This window comes from Lissotriton helveticus, chromosome 3_1, assembly GCF_964261635.1.
Source record: "Lissotriton helveticus chromosome 3_1, aLisHel1.1, whole genome shotgun sequence".
Taxonomy (NCBI): domain Eukaryota; kingdom Metazoa; phylum Chordata; class Amphibia; order Caudata; family Salamandridae; genus Lissotriton; species Lissotriton helveticus.
Genome location: NC_136061.1, coordinates 740,425,025 through 740,446,323, shown reverse-complemented (window position 1 = coordinate 740,446,323; position 21,299 = coordinate 740,425,025). Strand labels below are relative to the sequence as shown.

The window sequence follows — 21,299 nt, the reverse complement described above, 5'->3', positions numbered from 1 at the left end:
CCTCCGCCTACCCGTCCCCCTGAGCACAAAATACAACTCTCCCCTTCATTAATCCCTACCCCTTTAATAAATACCCAGAACACCTCTCTGAAAACTTCCACTAACCCCCCTCTACCCCTGAAAAATTCCTCAAACCCCCTCTACTCCTAAAAAGCTACCCTGAACACCCACCCCTAAAAACGACTCCTATCCCCACCCCTGAAAACTACCCCAAACCCCCACCTCCCCTAAAAACTACCCTTGAATTACCCCGAACCTACACCACCCCTGAAAACTGCCCCGAACCCCAACCCCTGAAAACTACCCCAAACCCCCATCCACCCCTAAAAACTACCCGAATCCCACAACCCTGAAAAACTACCCAATTTCTCCACCCCTAAAAACTACCCAGAAGCCCCACCCCTAAACACTATCTCGAAACCCCACCTCCCCTAAAAACTACCCTGAACCCTCTCCACCCCTAAAAACTACCCCGAACCCTCTCCACCCCTAAAAACTACCCCGAACCACCAACCTCTAAAAACGACCCCAATACCCCACCCCCTAAAAACTACCTAGAAGCCTCCCACCGTAACAAATACTACCTCAAACCCTCTCTAAAAATGACCCCGAAACCCCAACCACCTGAAAACTACCCTTGAATTACCCCAAACCCACACCACACCATAAAACTGCCCTGAACCCCCACCCCCTAAAAACTACCTGAATCCCACAACCCCTAAATACTACCCCATTCCCAGCACCCCTAAAAACAACCCAGAAGCTCCCACCCCTAAAAACTATCCCAAAACCCCACCTCCCCTAAAAACTACCCTGAACCACCTCCACCCCTAAAAACTACCCCAAACCCCACCTCTAAAAAAGTACCCAAATCCTCCACCCCTAAAAACGACTACTTACCCTCCCAACCGTAAATAATACTACCTCGAACCCTCCTAAAAAATGACCCCGAACCCCCACCCCCTGAAAACTACCTTGAAACCCCACTTACCTGTCCATATCCGCTTTCTGACGCTTCTTTCTCACCGCCCATTTCGAACTCTAGACGAATTTGCCTTAACCACGGACTTGCATCTTTAAGGCAAAGTTGTTGTTCGGCTTGCGGGCTTCCAGAACTTGTGGCTCTGGCCTCGTTGGTCCAGATGTTCTGTAGTAGGGGCTCTCTGTGTATAGTCATAATCTAGTGAATAGTCCCGCCCATGTGCGTGGACCCCGGAGCAATCAAAAATAATCTCTTAAAGTGTCGAAAAAATGCAGAACTGCACAGACACTTAAGAGAGAATTTAAAGACAGATAATGCAGCCTAAAAAAGGCTACACTGTCCAGTACTTCAACTAGAAATTCCACCACAAAATCCACAAAACAGCAAAGCCTGTACAGATTTCGCTTGCTTTAACAGCAAACACCCTCTGGAATGATAGAGAGGAGGACCTGGACAGACAAGCCCCATAGGCTGCCATTATGTGGCTCAGAACAGGATACTGTGCCTTTAAGAGAACCTTCCAGAACTTCACAGTATCCCAGAATGCCCTGCAGGTCCCATTTACTTTCAGTTCTTTTTTCCGGCTCCTGCAAGCAGGACCCTGGAGCATTGAGCTCTCCCTTTTCAAGGGTTTATTGGTGATTTTTCACTATTAATTTCGTTTTGAGTGCTTCTAAAGTACTTTAGTGCTGTTCTTCTTGGTTTTTGATCCCTTTTGATGTCAAATATGCCTGCATTATTTGACAAATGCCCGGAGTGCTCCAGGAAGAAGGCCAAATCGGATTCTCATGAGGTGTGTATCCTCTGCCTTCCATCTTCCCATGTCCCAGAAGAAAGTGAGATTTGTCAGGGCTTCTCTGGCAGGACCCTGAAGGAAAGAAAGAAGATCAGGCTTCAGGGACACGAGGAAAGAAGGCTGAAGGCACAAGGTGGGTCTGGAGGGGCTTCTTCTACCCATGCTGAGGCCTCTGGGGGGCTCCCCAGGGGCAGGAAGACCAGCAAACGTGCCCACTCTCCGTCTGGGTCGATTGCTGAGACCACGACGTCGAGAGGAATGACTGCGGTCTGTTCCCCGTCCCCCCAGGGCTCTGGGGCGAAGCGCCGTCGACGCTCGACGTCGAGGGATGTGCACAGGCCGCCGTCGAAGTCTCCAGTGACGATTTCGTCGTCATCCTCGTTGGTCTCGACGTCGAGTGATCGACGTCGAAGGGCCCGGCGTCGGCGCTCGCCGTCGAAGCGACACCGCCGTTCGCCGTCGGCGAGGAGGAGGAGACGGAAGAGGTCGAGGCGGAAGAGGTCGCCGTCAAGGCGGAAGAGGACGCCGTCGAGGCGGAAGAGGTCGCCATCGAGGTCGCTGTTGAGGCGGTCGAGGTCGACGTTGAGGCGCAAGAGGTCGCCGTCGAGGCGCAAGAGGTCGTCGTTGAGACATGAGAGATCGACGTCGAAGCATTCGAAGTCGGCGTCGAGGCGTGGACGTCGGTCGACGTCGAGGAAGAGACACTCGACGTCGAGGGGCCGACGCTCGCCGTCTGGTCACCGTTCTTCGACGTCGAAGAAACGGGAGAGGAGGCCTGATGCCATGGGAGGCTCCCCGACGTCCCAGGCTGGTGGTGGATCACCGGGCTCGGTGTATTCCGAGGTATATACGCCTTCGCGAGTTACGCCCTTGCCTCCATTGCCGAGGGGTCTCCCTCCGAGGGCTCCTACCCCTCCTTCTTTGCCTCCGCTTCCGCAACCTGTGCCTCAACCTCAGGTGGAGAAGCCTCCTCCGGTGCCTCCGAGGTCGGTTTCGTTGCCCAGGTTTCCGACACCTCCCAAGGGGACTCCTAAGCCGCAGGCCCCGGCCAAACCTAAGACGCCCGCGCCGGTGGAACCGGCGGATCGCCCGAGGCCTAGGAAGTCCAGATTGCGCTCCGGACGGAGAGGAAGATCTAGGAGTCGGCGCAGATCCTCCACGAGATCTAGGCGCCGCCATAGGAGGCGAGGGTCCAGGTCACGCACGGACTCCTCCAGGACGTGCTCCTATTCGCCGACCTTGTCGGATTCCCCGGGGACAAGGGTATCTCCGATGGACGACATCAGCACATTCCAGGAGGTTCTCCTGAGGGGGGCTACGAAGTTGGGCATCACGGTGACGGCTCCTACACCTACGACGTCCATGATATTCGAGACACTTCACAAGAAGCATCTGTCTTGCCCTCTGCTGCCATTGGTGCCAGGGCTGGTCGAGCCTGAGGAGGAGCTGTTTCTTACGCCTGCGGTGGTGAAGGCCGCTCCCTGCCGCCTTCTGAAGAAGTACAGCGCACCGGATTCGGACCCGGCCTTCCTGCGGATGGACCCAGTGCCCGACTCAGTTATAGTGACGGCGGCCAGGAAGTTACACTCTACCTCCCCGTCCTCCACCGTGCCGCCTGATAAGGAAAGCCGATGGATTGATTCGGCTGGGTGTAAGGCGTGTGGAACTTCTTCCACGACCATGAAAGCCTCCAGCGATTCGGCTTTGCTGGGGCGGTACAGCCGTGCCCTGTGGGACTCCCTGGAACAGTTCGCGGACCTTATGCCACGTGACAAGAAGGAGGACTTCCTGGAAATACTTAAGGAAGGGATGCTGGTTTCAAACCAGGTCATTAGCGCGGCTGCGGATATCTCGCTATTGGTGGCCCATGGTTACTGTCACGGGATCAACCAGCGCCGCCATGCTTGGCTCAGGCTAACGTCACTCAAGCCGGAGGCCCAGCAGCGGGTGGCCAATCTGCCCTTTTCCGGAGAGACACTGTTCGGAAAACACGCCGATGATGAGATGGCCCGCATGAAGGCGGAGGCGGAGACCCTAATGGCTGTGGGCTTGGAGAAGCCCAAAGAAAAGAAGTCCTACCGCCCGTTCCAGAGACGGTTCGGGGCACAGGGTAAAGGACGCGGACAGTCTTCGGGACAGCAGCAGCAACAACAGCAGCAGTTCCGGCGACCCTTCCAAAAGCGCCAGAGGGGTAGAGGTGGACAACAGTCCTCTACCGCTACCAAAGGCCCGGCCGGGTCTCGACCCCGAGCGGTTACTTCCCCTTCATCCGTTACCCGCTCCGGTGGGGGGAAGCGTTCAACTTTTTCTGGCAGAGTGGAGAAAAATTACTCAGCACAAGTGGGTGCTGAATATTGTTTGCAATGGATACAGTCTTCGGTTCATCCGCCCTCCTCCATCGATTCCTCCGGTCAGCTCGCAGTATCAACTGCGCTAGCTCCAGGCGGAGGCCGATATCCTGTTAAGGAAAAGGGCGATAGAAGACGTACCTCTGTCTCAAAGCGGAAGAGGTCTGTACTCCCGGTTCTTTCTGGTCCGCAAGAAGGACAAGAACGAGTTCAGGCCCATTCTGGACTTGCGACAGTCGAACAAATGGATTCGCAGAGAGAAGTTTCGCATGCTGTCGTTGCATCAGATTTATCCTCCGTTGCAACAGGGAGACTGGCTATGTGCAATAGACCTACAGGATGCGTACTTCCATGTGCCCATTGCACACAAACACAGGAAGTTCCTGCGATTTCAAGTCGGCACCAATCACTATCAGTACACAGTTCTTCCGTTCGGGCTGAAGTCTGCGCCCAGGACTTTCTCGAAGTGCATGGCAGTGGTAGCAGCACACCTGAGGAGGAACAAGGTGTTTGTCTACGCGTACATGGACGATTGGTTGATCAAGGCCTCCTCCTTCTCGGAAGCTCAGGCACACTTCAAGAAGACGTGCGTTCTCTTGAACAAGCTGGGGTTGCACATCAACATGTCCAAGTCTGTCCCGACTCCGGTCCAGTGCATTCAGTACTTGGGGGCCACCATCGATACGAGGTCAGCAAGCGTGTCTCCTTCGGAGGAGCGAGGATTATCGCTTCATCGGAAGGCTCAGGCTCTTCTGACCACTCCTTCTACAACAGTGAGGACGGTGTCTTCTCTGCTGGGATCGATGGCCTCTTGTATCTTCCTGACGCCACATGCGCGGCTGCACATGAGACCGCTGCAGGAGTGCTTGGAGGATCAGTGGGACCAAAGGAGAGGATCTTGGGATGACAAGATACGACTGTCTCTGCATGCTCTTCAGTCTCTGAAGTGGTGGTGTTCAGCGGAGAATCTCCTCAAGGGGGTTCCCTTCCACAAGGACATTCCCACTCCGACTATCGTGATGGATGCATCTCTCCAGGGCTGGGGAGCGCACTCCGGAGACTTACAGATTCAAGGGACGTGGTCCCCGACGGAGTCCACGTACCACATCAATTTCCTGGAACTCAGAGCTGTCCACTTGGCACTGAAGGCCTTTCACCCGTCCTTCCAGACCAACTCTTTGCTTGTACAGACGGACAATACGACCACGATGTATTACCTCAACAAGCGGGGGGCTCGAGATCACGCACCCTGTCGCAGGAGGCGCAGGCGATCTGGCACTGGCTTCTGGCCCGAGGACTGACGATAACGGCCACCCATCTGCCAGGTGTGCAGAATGTTCAGGCAGACGCACTGAGCAGACTGATTCAGGAAAACCACGAATGGGTCATAAACGACGAAGTACTAGGAGAAGTCTTCGCAAGGTGGGGAACTCCAGATGTAGATCTGTTCGCCACCGCAGAAAACAGCAAATGCCGAGACTTCGCCTCCAGGTACTACCAGCCAGGGACGCTGGGGAATGCGTTATGGATCAACTGGTTGAACAGCTTTCTGTACGCTTTTCCACCCATTCCCCTGATTCCGACGGTTCTCATCAAGCTGTCCCAGTCCAGGGCGCGGATGATACTGATTGCCCCGGAATGGCCCAGGCAGTGGTGGTTCACGGACCTGCTTCACCGGTCTCTCCTTCCTCACATGAAGTTGCCGTGCAGGCCGGACCTTCTCACGAAGTTCGGGGGGCTGATGTTGCACCCCAACCTCTCGTCTTTGAGTTTGGCGGCATGGCTCCTGAGATAGTGCAATATGGCCGTCTTAATCTCCCAGAGGATTGCGTGGACATACTGAAGGAGGCTAAGTGCCCTTCCACTAGGACTTCTTATGCTTACAAGTGGAAGAGGTTTTGTATCTGGTGCAAGTCCAAGAACTATGACCCCACGACATGTAAGGAAGATGTCATCCTTCCATACCTTCTGCATCTGGTGCAGTCTGGCCTTAATTTCCATTCCATTAAGGTCCATCTGGCTGCATTGACTGCCTACAGGAAATGCCCTTCACAGACTTCCTTCTTCCAGATCCCTGTCATCAAAGACTTTTTGGAAGGCTTGAAGAAAGTGTTTCCTCCTGTCAGGCTTCCTTCGCCTTCATGGGAACTGAATGTGGTGCTGTCCAGGTTGATGAAGGGGGCTTTTGAACCTATTCATAAGGCTTCGTTGCAGCACCTGTCCTGGAAGGCGGCGTTCCTCGTGGCCATTACATCGGCCCGCAGGGTGAGTGAAATCCAGGAGTTGTGTTGCCAAGAACCTTATACTGTATTTCATGCTGCTAAGGTTGTTATGCGTACTCACCCTAAGTTTCTTCCCAAGGTTATTTCTGATTTTCATGTCAACCAGACTATAACTTTGCCTACGTTTTTTCAGAATCCTTCATCTCCAGCGGAAAGGTCTTTGCATTCCCTGGATGTTCGGAGGGTGTTGAAATTTTATCTGGATAAAACCAAGGATATTCGTAGGTCGGACCAATTGTTTGTCAATTATGGATCAGTCAGGACAGGTCTTGCTACCTCTAAGCAGTCCATCTCTAGGTGGATTGTGTCCTGCATACAATTGTGTTACCAAAAAGCTAATAAGACCTTAGGGGGTAAACCTAAGGCTCATTCCACCAGGGGCAAAGCTGCCACGACTGCTTTGCTCCGTAATGTGCCAATTGCAGAAATCTGCAAGGCGGCCACTTGGAAGTCGGTTCATACCTTTGCTAAGCATTACTGCCTGGACACTGATGCCAGGGCAGACGCTCAGGTTGGGCAGGCTTCGCTGCGAAATCTGTTCGCACAATAGTGGTGTTATTTCTCGTTCTCCACCGCCGCTTTGGTGTGGGGATGGGCTTGCCATTCTATTCACTAGATTATGACTATACACAGAGATCCCCTACTACAGAATGAGTAGTTTCTGTCCTGTAACTCCAGTTCTGTAGTAGGGGTATCTCTGTTATAGTCATAAGCGCCCGCCCTCCTCCCCGGTGGAGAGAGATATTCATGTCAGGAATGCTACAGGTCTGGCGTGTTACGCCTTCAAAAAGAACTGAAAGTAAATGGGACCTGCAGGGCATTCTGGGATACTGTGAAGTTCTGGAAGGTTCTCTTAAAGGCACAGTATCCTGTTCTGAGCCACATAATGGCAGCCTATGGGGCTTGTCTGTCCAGGTCCTCCTCTATATCATTCCAGAGGGTGTTTGCTGTTAAAGCAAGGGAAATCTGTACAGGCTTTGCTGTTTTGTGGATTTTGTGGTGGAATTTCTAGTTGAAGTACTGGACAGTGTAGCCTTTTTTAGGCTGCATTATCTGTCTTTAAATTCTCTCTTAAGTGTCTGTGCAGTTCTGCATTTTTTCGACACTTTAAGAGATTATTTTTGATTGCTCCGGGGTCCACGCACATGGGCGGGACTATTCACTAGATTATGACTATAACAGAGATACCCCTACTACAGAACTGGAGTTACAGGATAGAAACTACTCCTTCACCCCTATCCCCCAAACTGCACTAACCCTCAACATGTCGGTGAGTTCCACCCCTAAGTAAATGTGTTTAATATTACATTCATATAATGTGGAAAGGCAGTTAACATAACATTATTGTGGTGAGGTTATCGTGTGGGGTTAGCATTCCAGATGTCAGTCTCACCAGATCAATGTGACCTTGCATAGTCAAGTCTTTGTTATTGGGAGTAAACACTAATGTAGATACTGTTCGGCCAGCCAGTACGTTTTGTCAAATCAGACATAAAAATGTGTGGTCCAGAAGATGGTGTTTAATTTCAGTGCTATTTTTCACCTATATTCTGTGCATATTATTATAGAGGTGGGTGACCCAACAAAATTAACAGGGAGAACCAAGCCGGAGCCAAGCCAAGGGTCTGGCTCAGATCTTTGAGCCCGTGCATGAGCCGAGCCGTGAAAATGTTTGCTATGTAAATCATAAACATCACGTAAAATATGTAAAGTCTCTTTGAGGGCGCTAGGTGGCGCACTGGTGAATGGCTGTCTTCGCGTGAGGCTCCCACCGCCCGGCAAATGGAATCCGGCTATTTATCCTTTTAACGGCAGTAGTTTACACTGTGCTTCCACTCAACTGTGCAGCGGGACCTCCGATGCCTGATTCCTGAATTTGAGCCAAATTGGTAATTGCCTGGGGTCGCGACGGGTGACGCTGTCCCCAGCGAGGCTGACCGCTGGAGGAGGCGCCGCTGAAATCCGGCTATACATGGCAGGGGAGGCGGCGTCTTCACTGAGGACCCTGGGCCGCATTAGGCGCGAAACGCCGAAATCACTGCTCGGTGCGTGCCGAGAACCCGCGACCCCTTGCTGTTTGATAGGGGAACACCGGCAAGAGATCCCGCACCAGCTTGAGGTACGGGCTTGTGCTACGGAGCAGCGGGGTGGATCGGAGCGGCGCTAACTATTAGATGAGCTGTGCTGCCCTCGGAGAAGGCCTGCTAACACCATATCCGACGTGGAGGACATCGGTGGTTTTTTCTTTTCCTTCAGTGGCGGTGAGTGGCTCCCTGCTCCCAGGCGTCCCCTCGGAGCATGGTGTGATCTTTCCCTGGCTTCCCCAGCGCGCCATAGATGCAGTGGGATGATGTGCGTGGCAGGCGACTGCAAGTAACAACGGCTAGGTTCCTGGACTTGTGCTAAGGCCCAGGCCCCAACCTGCATTTACCAGTGCAGCGGGATTGCGCATAGTGCAGGGCAGAGCGTACCAGTGCCCTGGAAGTGTGGAATAACGGAGTGGATTGAGCAGATAGCGGAGGACACCCCCTGGACTCTCGGGCCTTCTATCGTCTATAATAACGGCTGTGGACGGGGAAGACTGTGCGAGAGTGGACTGTCTGCCGCGGCAGCATATACTCGGAGGGCTGTGTGTACGGGTGACGGACTTACTCTCTGCTGCATTCTAGCTCCTTAATGTTTGAGAGTCGTGAGGAATATTGCTGGAGTGTTTTTGGCGACATCGCCTTGAAGTGGTACTTGCCAGAACTGCGTGGCGGCTAGAATGGGGAAACCAGACGTGAAACAGCCAAAGCTCACGTTTGAAACTGCCAGGAAATCGAATCGTGCTGGGCCGGATCAACAGCAGCAGGCGGGCACTAGTGGAGACAATGAAAGCACACGTGATGGCTCCTCGGACCTCAAAGAAGTTCTCCGGTAAATGCGACGGGGGTTCGCCACGATAGCTGACAAAGTGGACAGGATGTCGTCACGCATGGATGCGGTAGTCCACAAATTGGAGGTACATGAGGGGCGACTGAAAGAGGCGGAGCAGCGGATCTCGGATACGGAGGATACTGCGACATGGCACACGTCTCAACTATCCAGGATGGACAATCTGCTGCGTGTTATTGCGTCCAAGAATGAGGATTTGGAAGCGAGGAGTAGACGCAATAACATACGCATAGTGGGAATTCCGGAGACGACAAATGTGGGCAGGATGGAGGAATATGTAGAAAAGATGTTATTGGCAGCAATTGGTAAGGAGGTCTTCTCTCCGCAATTCATAGTGGAAAGAGCGCACCGAACATTGGCCCCTAAGCCGAAGCCGGGTGCTCCCCCTAGACCGATCGTCGCCCGACTGTTGAACTATAGGGATAGGGATGCAGCTCTACGTGCGGCCCGCAATACCAAGACGCTCTCGTATGATGGTAATTCCTTCACCGTTTATCCAGATTTCACGCAGATGGTACATGAGGAACGCAGAAAGTTTCTATCTGTGAAGGCCAAACTGTGTGACATGCAACTAGACTATGCCCTGCTCTACCCGGCTAAGCTGCGCATCACGTACCAAGGGCGGCAGAAATTCTTTACTACTCCTCAGCAAGTTGAGGATTTCATCAAGCAGTATAAGCGGGCTGGCAGGCATGCAGACAGAGAGGAGGATGAACCGGAGCCGATGCACAACGAGGAGGAGGACGCTGAATAGTGAGTGGGTGAACGACACATGACTGATGTAACAGAGGCCCTGGAGGACTGGGGGGGGATTAATGCCTGTGTGATAGTATTTCCTATCCAGATGGGGAACGGTGCTAAAGACTGTATTTTCCCTTATTTTTTTTTCTTTCCGCATGTCCCCCATTGCTAGAGGTATTAGCAGACATGTCTTCCTATGGGGTCCCGATAAAATGTGGTTTCTTACTGGTCTGATGTTGTTGGCCTGCTGCTGACGTGATTTGAAGGTGTGGCACCAAAATTGCCTAAGATTATACCACCGGGCACCCCCTCTCGGCCGTCAGTCACGCTACGAGTCACATCGTGGTTATGACGGACATGAGGGGGAGTCGTGTGGCCACCTAGTTATGAACCCTAACGGAAAATACCCGAGAAGTTTGTTGATGTTGTGGGTATGTACTGGCCCTAGTGTTCGGGGCAATTGTGGGTGGGACGGGGAGGACACACGGCTGGCAGATTGGGGTTTGCTTCAGTGGGAGGAGGGAGGGCTGGAAAAACAGCGGGAAGGGGATGGAATTGTGTGTTACTTGAAGGGGGGGAGGGATCGGGACAGTTGAGACGTTTATGTTTCTTGACCGGAATGATGGGGAAAATCCTTCGGGGTACAGATATGCAAGTTGTTGGACATGAGATGATATGGGTGCTATGGCTATTTGTGTTTAGACTACATGACCTTGTGATGCAATATGTGCTCTGCAGAGGCGGGTTGCTCGGGGAGGGTAATAAAGTTGGGACATGGCAGGTGAAGGTAGATTAGATAAATTACAGGTCCTTTCCTGGAATGTGCGGGGATCGAATGATGCACGCAAAGGCAGGAGGGTGGTCGCATACCTGGAACAGCATCATATCCACATTGCGTTGTTGCAAGAAACTCACTTGAGCCCACACGCGACTTATTCCTTTGCTAGTAAATGGGCTAAAGTTCGTAGTTTCTCCTCATATTCAGCATTTGCTAGGGGCACTGCGATATTGGTTAAGAAGAATGTACCATTTGTACACATTGGTGAACGCACGGATAAGGAAGGGAGGTTCAATGTGATGTGGGGTAGACTTGGTACTGATGCGATCACCATAGTGAACTGTTACGGACCTAACGTAGATGTGCCTGAGTTTTTCACACACTTATGGGGTATCATACTAAATACTGGCTCTAAGCATATAATCTGGGGGGGAGACTTTAATGTTACGCTGACACCTGGGTTGGATAGGTCAGATGGAAGCCCCCAATATAATAGACGAGCGAGAGATGCCTTATTCGGGATTATTGAAGAAGGGGGACTTATTGTTAGTTGGCGGTTTAAGCATGCTGGAGTCAAGGAGGGCACACACTTCACCACACATGCCAGCACGTGGGCGAGATTGGACTACTGCCTTATGTCTCGGGGGCTTATGGTTAATTTGGGTAGAGTGGCTCACTTACCGAGGACTTACTCAGACCATTGCCCGGTACTGGTACAAATAGCATTACCGGGATTTGCTAGGACAGCACCGGCGTGGCGAATGCATCCCACGGCACTTCTGGATGAGCTGTTTAAAAAGGAGCTGGGAGAGGAAATTGTGGAGTTTTTTCCCCGTAATCAGGGGTCAGTTGATAGTGTTGAAAGCATCTGGGAGGCGTTTAAGGTGACAATCAGGGGGTACTACATGGCTAAGAGCTTTGGAGTGCTTAGAGATATTAGAAGGACACTTGGTACACTGGAAACAGAATTGAGGTTGTTGGAGGTACGATTGCCTGGGGAACCAATGGGCCCCCTACATAAATTATTCAGGGATAAGCTCACGCAATATGAAGAAGAAGCGGACAGGGAGGCGAAATTTAGGGGCAAATATTGGCAGACGCGACGATATTGTGAGGGAGAAAGGCCAGGCCGTGCGTTGGCAGAAGTCACCAGAATGCCACGGGGTAGTGCGCATATACTGGAACTGCACACATCAGAGGGTGATGTGTGCCGAGACTCGAAGGACATTCTAGGCCTCTTTTCGGCTAATTATGGGAGATTATATACTACATGCCAAGAAGGGGACTTACCCTATGAGAGCTTTCTAGACGATATAGCTTTGTGTTGGCTGAGTGACACACATAGACAGTTCCTCAAGGCACCTCTTGAGCTTGATGAAATCCGGGATGCGATTATGTCCCTTAGTAATGGCAAGGCACCCGGCTCGGATGGTCTCCCGGCGGAGTTTTATAAATGTTATATTGACATAATGGCCCAGTTCTGAAAGAGGTCTTCGAGGACGCTTTGGAAGTAGGAAAATTGCCGAGGTCCATGAGGGTAGCGACGATCACATCTCTCTTAAAGCCAAATAAAGACCCTACTGATTGCGACTCGTAAAGGCCGCTGTCTTTAATCAATTGTGACGCCAAAATATTGGCGAAAGTGCTGGCAACTCGACTCTTCCTGCTTATGACCAAGATTGTTCTGCCAGATCAGGCTGGGTTTGTCCCGGGGCGATCCACATCTAGTAATTTACGTACTCTCTTCTCTCTGATCCAGACGATAGCACCGGCCATTCCCGTGGCTGCGATATTTCTCGATGCGACTAAAGCATTCGATTCCGTTGAATGGGGCTACTTGCTTGCCATTCTTAACAGGATGGGATTCCCCCCTATATTTATAGCATGGATCAAATTGCTTTATACAGAACCTGTAGCAAAGGTGCTCATCAATGGGGAGCTCTCGGAATCGTTATCCCTCACCAGAGGAACTAGGCAGGGATGCCCATTATCCCCACTATTGTTCGCGATTGCAATTGAGCCCCTGGCCTGTCGAATACGACAACTCCATAAACAAAGTGCATTCAAATGTTTTCAACGCTAAATAGATGTGTCACTCTATGCTGACGATTTAACGCTTTATGTGGTAGACCCACAAGCTAACATCAATTCACTGCTCAGGGAGTTTGTGGTCTTCGGTCGCTTCTCCGGTATACAGATTAATTGGAAAAAGTCACAATTTTTCCCCCTGACTCCGGCTGTGGCCAGGGTTGCACTGGATTATCCACTGGAGTGGTGTGACTCTGATCTCCGATATTTAGGGATACAGATATCAACTGTGAAAGATGAGACTCTTCGGCTCAATTACGGTACAGCCATCACCAAGCTGACGGAGGATGTTACGCGTTGGATATCTTTGCCACTCACCATGGCTGGCAGGGCATCCCTCATCAAGATGGTGATATTACCTCGTTTTTTATATTTGTTTCGGGACATTCCATATTATCCGGGTGCTTTTTTTTTTTAAAACACTGCGGTCGGAATTACTGAGACTGTTTTGGGCGGGTAAGCAACCTAGATTGGCATGGTCAGTCATAACACAACCTTATCGCAGAGGCGGATTTGACGTCCTTGATTTTATGGTGTACTACCTAAGCGCTCAGGCCCAATTTGCCTATAATTGGTTTACACCCACGCCATTCATGCCGCAGCTGGCTGTGGAAGAATGGATTGCCCGTCCGCTCCCGCTAAAAGGCATTATTCATGGTCCTGTGACTGTGGTGGAGACACCGACTACCACGGTGACTTGTACGATTGATGCATGGAGACGGGTAGTGCGTCACTTACATGTCACTTTTCTTTACGCTCCAGCGATGCCACTGGTGTATCATCCGAATTTATCCCTGTTGCAGGAGCGGGGTTTCCAAACGATGTGTACCAAATTGAAAATCGTCACTTGGGGTGATCTATTTGAGCAAGGGCAATTTAAAACGCGCAACCGAGTCTTTCAGGGCTACCAACCCACACCGTTAGACATTTTTTATTATATTAGGCTGCGGCAGGGGCTACGGACTCTTCTGCCACAATTCCCGGAGGAGCCGGACACGGTTCTCTCCCTGCAGTTACTACTTACATCAACGGATGGTAAGCATTTGGTGTCTTACTTGTACCACAGAATCAGAGGGAAAAGTGAACAGAGGGAGTGTAAGGCCCTTCGACATTGGAGCACGGACATAGGCAGAGAAATTGATGAGGCCCAATGGTCATATTGCTGTGAACTTACGTCGAGAGTTTCAGCCAGTTGCAGACTGCGAATCATTCATTATACATTTTTACAGAGAATGTATTATACTCCGGAAAAAAAGATGAGATTTAACCTAATAGACAATGACCGATGTGAGAGATGCAGGGAAGAGGGCGCAGGTTTTCTGCACCTGGCATGGGCTTGTCCAAGGGTGTTTGATTACTGGACACAGGTTCATGCAGCATTGCAGAAGATGGTGGCCACTCGGTTTGATAAAGACCCTCTCATAATGCTTTTGGGGTATACACTACACATACCCAAGACACACAGGAAATTTGTAGACATTGCATTGCTGCTGGCGAAACGTAGGGTGGCATGTAGATGGGGACGTGGCCGTGCCCCGAAATTTAAGGAATGGCTCACAGATCTATTATATTGTCAGGAGCAGAATATGATATATGCTGATACACAACCACTACACAGTAGAGCCAGGGACATGTGGGGCCCGTTACGGGACTATTTATTGGCCACTGTCGATTCCTCCGACGATGGGTTGCGGGATGCTGGGGATATGACATTGGAAATGATTGCAGGAGGAGTATGAGTCACTATACTGCTGGGTACCTCCTGCGGCGTGCCTATATCATTGATTGGAAGAACAGGGGTGGGACTTTTATGATGTGTGCTGGTGTAATACTGATTACAGGATGTTCTACCGATGCCGCACTAAGCATGGTCTGCTCTGATCTGACCGTCTACATTTGAGACCAATACTGCCTCTGTGTTTCTCCACTCTCCCCGAGCCCTGCGGCCCTGTCAATATTTCTTTCCCATAGTAGGATGGAGTTTACTGCAACCCAATACTCCTTATAACCGTATCTCTGTACAGTGGACCAAATTGCAAAAGACGACACAAGGCACATACACCCAGAACTCAAGTTCATTGTTTCCATAGTTTACATAGATAAGAGACACATGGACCTTGCATTCTGAAAGACTGTACTGCAGTGATGGGATGCGCTATCTCAAGAGCTCTGCCGCCAAGCCTCCGGGATGTCGGCATTTTGGCTGTGTATTTATCCGTGAATGGTTGATGTGCTTTAATGTCTGCGGCCGGCCTGTTGGGTTGTAGGCGGATTGCTGTGTACGGTTGTAATAATGCAATAAAGGTCTTTAAAAAAATAAAATATGTAAAGTCTTTTTGAAATTCAACAAAATGCAAATTTTTTATTTTTGACATTAATGCGTCATATTATAGCGCTGCACTGAGAAGTACTTTTAAACCTGCGCCATTAGTGAATGAAGAGGCAAGGCAATTGTCATGTAAACCCTGCACGTGGCCAAGATTATTATACACCAGCATGATAATCGAATAAATCAAACGCAGTATTTTTGTGTATAATTGGTATTCTGCATTCATGTGTTTAAAAGTGCTTTCATATGCATTAAGAAGGAATAAGAGTTTTTTTCGATGAAAGATCACACAATTTAACCTGTGAAGCCGCGATGCAAGCAGGTTTTCTGGTTCCCCTATGTACAAATCAGCCAGTAGCTGGCTATCTATTTGACTTTCCTTATGTTCAGGCTTTGTTGTACTTTTTGTGCATTTTTCCTCAGTTTTATATAGCCCGAACTCGACCAAAGGTATTGGAGCCATTTAAATGAGCACCAGTTAAATTACACACGGGCGCCATTCATTCTTTATAGGGATGGGGCAATTAAGTGATTTATCCAGAATCGCAGGATACTGACCAAATGGCAAGACTCACACCTGGTTTACCACTCCAAAGTCGACAGCTCTGGCCCTAATGCCACATCTAGGAAGGGAAGGAGGCAGAAGCCACATGAAAGGTCTGCTCGTTGTGGGCTTGAGGTTCTAACAGGACCCGCGAGTAGGGCGAGAGCCAGGCTTCATGCTGCAGCCTGGCTCAAACTTTCAGTGGCTCACCCACTTCTATATTATCATTGTGTGAAATAAACTAAGTTCAAGAACAGGGATTAGGTTCTCAAGAATGTCCAGTTCAATGGTTTTTTTCCACTCCGCTGGCTGCTTTCCCCACCACTCCGCCAAGCGATGCTTCTTATAACTGTATGAAGGAAGACCGGAAATGTTCATGCAATCATTAGCTTTATACGGCGACAACCGCAGTATTTGGCAGGTTCTTCATACGTTGCCCACTCTGCCTTCCAGTGCCTGACTTTGGTGATGACCCATAGGCTTTCTGTCTATTAAGGAAGGTCGTAGCCTGCTGAGAGATGTCTAAAATGTGCCAACTCCCCCAATCTATCAGAGATGAAGAGAACCATAAAGTTAAGGAAAATGTTAGAAACTTGACTTTTCTAATTCTAGTCTTGATTCTGGTTTCTTTTCTCCATTCAAGTTTTACTACCTTGAGACCTCTATTAAGGACTTTTGGGGTGCTTTATAAATCACTATGTAGATCGATAGATAGCACATACACTGACTTTCTCTTGAGTTACCAACACATCATTTATTTGCTCTTAGTACTAAACAAAGAAGGCATTATGGCCATCATCAATTTTGGTAACTGACTGTCTTTGCAAAGAAGAAGTGGAATATAAGGGTGAATACGAACACCCCACATATTTGAATAGCCATGCTTAAATCTGACCACAATTTAGGATTTGTTCCTGCAACTTGGCATTGCAAAAGAGACCATCCTCATTGAGCAAACCATATTTAGTACTCTTTAGGGTACATAATTACTTAGTGTAATCATAATGTTAGAATTATTGCCTCAAGTTCCTTGACATAAGTATTTCGGATTACAATAGTTGAACAGTTTTTCCAAAACTCCACACAGGCGGATTTGAAATATTTAAGCATGAACTCTTTTGGAGTTGCGGCAACCATTTTTGAAGACATGTAAATAGTTGCTGCTTGTGAATATCTGAAAATGATCAGTGCACTTAGCTGGTACCTCTGTATTGCTCCTATCGCAAAAGACTTGCGTCATCATGTCCACTACCATTCTATCCATGAAGCGAATCTATTTCAAGTTAGGTTAGTTAATTAAAATAATAATTGTACCATGGAAACAATTTTTTTGGTATGAATATGCTTTGCCAGTGGGAGATTTAAATAGTTACTCGCCATGTGTTATTACTAGTACAAATATGCAGTGGCATAGCAAGGTCAGTTTATACCTGGTGCGGAAAATGTCTTGTCACCCTTCCCCCCCGCCCACATTGGAATTATTAAAATAAGGAAAAACAGATAGTAGCACGCATTTCTGCCATTTTGTCAACCCCCCGCCCCCCGTGGCATTTTGTCACCCCCTCAGTGATGACACCCGGGGCAGCCCGCACCCATTAGAACCCCCCTCCTAGGCTATTGCAAATATGTATTTTATGTTCCACCGGATATCAGAACGTTTAAAAAAAATCCAAGTTCATAGACCGTTTTGACATGTCTGGTACAAATGCACATGATGAACAAAGCGAAATCCAAAATCACAAGAGCTGCTTAAAGTGCTCTAAGTGGGTGTAGTGAAATTGACTGTTTTGAAAATAAAACCACAAATCGCCAATAAACCCCTAATCAAAACAACTTAATATGAAACAAAATGTGTTAACAGAAAGCGGAAATATCATAACAATATTAATTTTAAGGAATCTTTTTACTTTGTTAATTATTTACCATCAAAATATTGTCCTGTAATGTCGTTCTCTTTTTTTGCAGAAGAGAGAAGGAATGCTCCACCATCGACAAGTCCAAGAGGAGATCACCGGGAACACAGAGTATGTCAACATTTTGTTTCCAGCAGGTCCTTAATGGGACACAGATGTTTTTCAAAAATTCAGCCATTTGCTGATATTTAGTTTTCATTATCCGGGTTCCTGTAGGGATCACGCTTCAAGCCGTGATGTCTGTTTAGCCTTTGTCAAATGAAAACATACATCACAGAAATAATGAAAGAAAAGAGACAGTGCTGAGTGAAAAGTAGGGAACTGGGAATTCGTTTCAGTCGAATACTTTAATAATTAACTTCTAATTGCGTGGTGGTTTTCTGTTTTCATTTCGAATTTCCCAACACATTATTGCCGTAGGTATACTCAATGTAAATTTTAGGATATTCCAAACCATTTTTTTTGCTTTTTATTTGGTGAAGAGCCACCTTCGTATTCACTATGGAGCTTCCACCTAAACACATACTTAAGCATCATGGAAATTCTAGGCTGACCACATGGATGGGAATTTTCATGATTACTTACCTTTTTTAGGTTGAAGCCTACAAGATTGTGCAGCTGTCTTGTTGTGAAAAGACTTCTTGTGGGCATTCTGCAATCTTTCCTTGTAATGCATTCTACCCATTGCTTACTCTTGGCTTTGTGTTTTATAGCTCACATTTTCTGTCTTTCTATTTGCTGGCTTTATTAGTTTTAAGCTGTCCAGCATTTTTTTGTCCTTCGTGTAGAGCATAGCCTCTTCACCATCACTCCTTGTATTCTTGCTTGAGTGCTCACTTTCTGTAAACGGACCTTGTCACATTTGCTGAGCGTTCAAAGGCAGAGGTCAAATATCCGGCTCTGTCTTCTGAGGGAGCTTGGTGTTTACTTTGTGTCTGACTTCAAAGTGAGAGGATTTAAGCTGGGTACTGACAAAGAAAAAGATGTTTTCTAGTACACAACACAATTTAAATGACTGTAAATGAACTGTGCAAATCTTTCAGAATATGTCAGAATTAGGAAAGCACAAATGAAGCCCTTCTTCTGAAATTCTGAAATGTGGTGGAAACAAATATTTTCATATGATAAAAACAAAGTAATACACTAGGTGATGCCATTTACACACATCATCGTTTGTGCACTGTATAGTTTTATCAATAAAACTGTGTGCAAATGTAATGGTTTCAATTGGAAATCTGTTGCCTGTAATGGTAGTGTGCTAACACACCAAGCATACTTCATCCTAAGCCACTCGACACCACTCTACTCCACCCCACTCTAGGCCACTCCACTCTAATCCACTCCAACACATTCCACTCTATGACACTCCAAGCCACTTTATTCCATTCTACACCACTCCACTATAAACAACTCCACACCGCTCCACTCCACTCCACTCCACTCTCCTTTACTCACTTTATTCCACTCCACCCTACAATCAAATCTGTTCTACTCCACTCCATGCCCCTCCACTCTACGCCACTCCACTCTACGCAACTCCACTGTACGCCACTCCACCGTATTCCTCTATTCCACTCTACTCTACACTTCTACTCCGCTCTATAGCACAACACTCTACTCTATCCCACTCTGACAATCTATTCTGTGCCACTCTACTCCACTCTTCTCTTCTTATGCCACTCCACTGTACTCCACCCTATGCCCCCCACCCAGTGCCCCTCACCCAATTCTCCCACCCTTTACCTCCACTCTATGCCCCTCCACCCTATGCCCCTCCACCCTATGCCCCTCCACCCTATGCCCCTCCACCCTATGCCCCTCCACTCTATGCCCCTCCACTCTATGCCCCTCCACTCTGAGCCCCTCCACTACAATCTGCTCGACTCCACTGCACTCTACTCCATGACAGTCCATGACTCTCTTGTCCATGACAATCTAAGACAATCCACTTCATGCCACTCGACTCAACTCTAAACCACTCCGCTATACGGCACCACGCTCTGCAGCACGCCACTCTTCTCTATGCCACTAACTTTTAGTTGTGCTGAACAGCAGCCATGCTAGTGTACAACATGGCTTAATCACATAGGAGAGACCTTGTGGCTTTGCCAATATTTGTTTCTGAATGTTATTTGTCCTAGACGTGCTCGTAAGAGTCCTTAATAAAAAGGTACAAAGGCACATTGGGGGAAAAACTTTCAAATAACGTTTGCCCTTACCAGAGTGGTTTTGCTGACTTCCCAGTGCCTGCATTGATGGCAGTGAATCAAGGACAAAAGCTTGAAATACTGTCCTGATCACAGCAGGAAAGGTGTGCCACGAGGTCTGTGATTATAGAAGTAGGACTACAACCAATTGCAACACCATGACATTTTCTGCACCTTCCTCATTTCTCCCCTTCCAGTCTAGGTGTCCGTTCATTGATGCCAAGACACGCCTTTTAATGAATATTAAATCTGACAATCTAACAATCAGCAGGGCTCTCTGCCTTACTGGTCCTATGAGATAAAAACTTACCAGGAGTCACTCTACCATTTCAGTGGAGTAACATGCTAAACTTGTGATTTTTTTGTTGTCCCACTACTTTACATCATTGAGGAGAGTCAGAACTTTTTTTATCCCTGTGCTATTATTGACAACAGTTTTGGCCATCACAATGCATTGTAACAAGGCCTGACAGAAAAATGTCTGCATTACTTGCAGTCGTTCAAGCAGAGAAGCATATCTCTGTGACTACAGTTGACACTACAATAATTACCTTGTGAAACCCTGTATCGCCATTATTCCCCTTACCCATCTAAATCTGGTTGTCATCCTATTTGTTCTGCTTTTATCAGTGCATGATGTGTTTGGAATTGAGTTTTAAGGAGGTTTCTAACAAGACATTCATAAGGATAAAAAAATTATAGAACACTCACCATCATGTTTAATGGGTATTGAAGGATGCCAAATAGAGGACCATAAGAAATATTAACAGATACATTTCTTCTCTGCTGAGTTATGTGGTAGAAAATACAAAAGTGAAAAAACGATGAACTAATGTTTTTGCTAGCTCTAAACTAAGTGTTGTAAAGAAATGTATTCGCTCTCATCTAGTTATTCTAAATAACTGTATTAGCTTTGATTTAGGTATTGTAAAAAAAAAATGGATTTAGAAAGAACATCATTACTTTTCCATGCGGTCTATACATTTATGTAACTAAACAACACAGGTGAGTGGATTTGTCAAAACTGGTTTATCTATCAATTAATGAAGATTTGGTGGAACATTTCAACACTGCACATTAGGAGGTGTCCTGGGTACATAGCAGACTTTCTTTGTGGCCTTCCGTTATCAGTGAACAGTGGCATCTTTTGTGACATGCACTATTTTCAATATATGTCAATATTTTCACTATATGACCACCTATATGCGTAAGATTGATTGAAAGCTAAGGGACACAGCTTCATTACATCAGGGTTTTCAAGGTTAAAGCCTTCACGTTTAAAGGCAGTTTGGGAATAGAAGGATGTTGCAGTATAGCAACAGTATAGCAACGTTCCTGTATTACTAAATGCAAGAGG

General features: G+C 48.1%; 1 protein-coding gene across 1 annotated transcript in view; it reads left to right on the top strand.

The window, feature by feature from the left end:
• PARVA (parvin alpha) overlaps nucleotides 1–21,299 on the top strand; it is a 267,872-nt gene that overhangs the window by 169,419 nt on the left and 77,154 nt on the right. The window contains exon 7 of the mRNA XM_078680922.1: nucleotides 17,788–17,846. Within this exon, the coding sequence (XP_078537048.1) occupies nucleotides 17,788–17,846 (59 nt within the window). The remainder of the gene's footprint in view (nucleotides 1–17,787; nucleotides 17,847–21,299) is intronic.